At 33.4% G+C, this 2,393-nt stretch overlaps 1 protein-coding gene across 1 annotated transcript; it reads left to right on the top strand.

The window, feature by feature from the left end:
* The first annotated feature begins 794 nt into the window (after positions 1-794).
* LOC101565230 (olfactory receptor 4A47-like) lies at positions 795-1,793 on the top strand. The gene has a single exon (XM_004648135.1). It carries the CDS (start codon positions 795-797, stop codon positions 1,791-1,793), a length of 999 nt encoding a protein of 332 aa, XP_004648192.1.
* Positions 1,794-2,393: the final 600 nt, after the last annotated feature.

The following is a 2,393-nucleotide window of genomic DNA, read 5'->3' as shown; positions in this document are numbered from 1 at the left end:
TCCAGTTTCCCTCATTATGCGTTTTTTTTTTTTTTTCAGTAGCAGGGATTGAATTCAGGACCCTGTGCTTGCCAGGAATTTTGCCTTTTCTGTTCATAGGTGAACTTATGCACTCTATCCCACCTTTATGGCCAGTTTGCATGTACTTATCCTTTAGTTCTTCATTTGTATTATTTATCAATTAGCTATTGGTTTGTCTTTTCTTAATTTCTTAAAGAGATTTTATACATTTTAGGTACTAACTTTATTTTATCTAATTTTAAGTAGTTTTGCAAACTATTTTTGTTTATTTTATTTAAATATCATTACCCACAGTGTTAAAACCTGTTGACGTTTAAATATGATTGAGATTTTTATTATTAGTTGGTTAGACTCTTCTGATTTAGGAGTGCAGTCATTTCTCTTTATTACTTCATGTTTATATAAGTAAGTTTTAAACATAAAGTCTTTAATGTAGATTCATTTTATGATGAGTTATATATATATGTGAAGTATTTTTAGCTTGCAGATGAAATATCGATTGGAGTGGAGTAATTTTTTCCTTAATCAGTATTTTCTTCATGGTTTTAGTTTTTTTTAAATACCAGCCATATACAAAATATTTAAGGTTGAATTCATGCTTCTGTCAATCATATATATCTTAATAATATCAGATGGTTCTAAAGCATAATAAGTAATAATGCCTAATGATAAAATGACCAAATTATCCTAAAATTAAATGAGATTACAGGTAATAATCTTATGTGAAGATAATTTTGCTCTGAGCAGATACACAAGGACACAAATAAGGACGTATGGAACAAAGGAACAACGTGACTGAGTTTGTGCTCTTGGGGCTCACTCAGAGCCTCCAGGGTCAGAAAATATTATTTGCTGTGTTCCTGCTGGTCTATGTGTTGACAATGGCAGGAAACCTACTCATTGTCATCACCGTGGTGCTCAGCCCTGCCTTGGATTCTCCATTATTCTTCTTTCTTGGCTACTTATCATTTATGGATGCTGTTTATTCTAACACAGTTACTCCACATATGATGATAGACTTACTCCATGTAAGGAAAACCATTTCTTTCCAAGCTTGTATGACTCAGCTGTTTTTTGAACATTTCTTTGGTGGTGCTGAGATTTTACTCCTGGTTGTCATGGCTTATGATCGCTATGTGGCTATCTGCAAACCCCTGCATTATCTGACCATCATGAACCGACGGCTCTGTGTTCAGTTGTTGTTATTGGCTTGGGCTGGAGGTTTCATGCATGCTGTGTCCCACATTCTTTTCATTTACAGTCTTCCTTTCTGTGGCCCCAATGTCATTGATCACTTCATGTGTGACATGTATCCCTTATTAAAACTCATCTGTACAGACACCTACTTTATTGGCCTCACAGTGGTAACCAATGATGGTGTCATCTGTGTGGCCATCTTTACAACCTTGCTCATCTCTTATGGAGTCATTCTGCACTCCCTGAAGAACTTGAGTCAGGAAGGGAGACGCAAGGCCTTATCCACCTGTGGCTCCCACATCATGGTGGTTGTCCTCTTCTTTGTCCCTTGCATTTTTCTATATGTGAGGCCCCCTTCTACCTTGCCCATTGATAAATCCTTGACAGTGTTTAACACTGTTATCACTCCTATGTTGAATCCCCTTATCTATACTCTGAGAAATGCAGACATGAAAAATGCCATTACAAGGCTCTGGACTAGGAAACAACACAAATTAGGTATCAGGGAAATATATGTTCCAAGGAGCAATTTATGTTCCATGAATTGTTTCATGTTTAGGGGAAACCATGAGTGATTATTTCAATATAGTGAATTTTCCATCATGTTTGCTATTTGTGCACAATGGAGAATATTTATTATGTGGATTTTCCTAATAGTCAACATACATTTTACTGCCAGATTTGATAGGAAAACATATGATTGTTAGTGTAAAATGTTGCTGTTGAGTCTGTAGTTTTATGTAACATAATTAATATTGTAATTTTTACCTAATGAAAAATTTCATCTCTTACATAAAACTATTCTTTTTTTCTGAATTACTAACTGTCACAACATATGTTAAAATAATAAAATACAAAATAATATGTAAATGTATGATTCCTTCTTTCCTTCAGAAGTTCAGAAAATATTTATATGTAGTATACTTAAATTTTAGCTATATATCTTTGTGTTTGTAAGATGCTTTAAATATATGATTTTTTGTATATTTAGCATATTGTAATTGCATAGATGGAATGCTTAATTTTAATATTGATCATAGAGAGACAAGCATAAAGGAAGAAACTAAATGAACATACATGATAGAACATACATAAGTTTTTGTTATCCTCTGGAGTATAAAACTTATGAGCATCTCAGGTAGAGTAAAATTGCTCTCATATTTTCATAAAAAGAT

The sequence above is a fragment of the Octodon degus genome, unplaced genomic scaffold, assembly GCF_000260255.1.
Source record: "Octodon degus isolate 3935 unplaced genomic scaffold, OctDeg1.0 scaffold00354, whole genome shotgun sequence".
Taxonomy (NCBI): Eukaryota; Metazoa; Chordata; class Mammalia; order Rodentia; family Octodontidae; genus Octodon; species Octodon degus.
The sequence above is the reverse complement of the archived record's forward strand: the minus strand, read 5'-3'. Positions and strand labels throughout refer to the sequence as shown.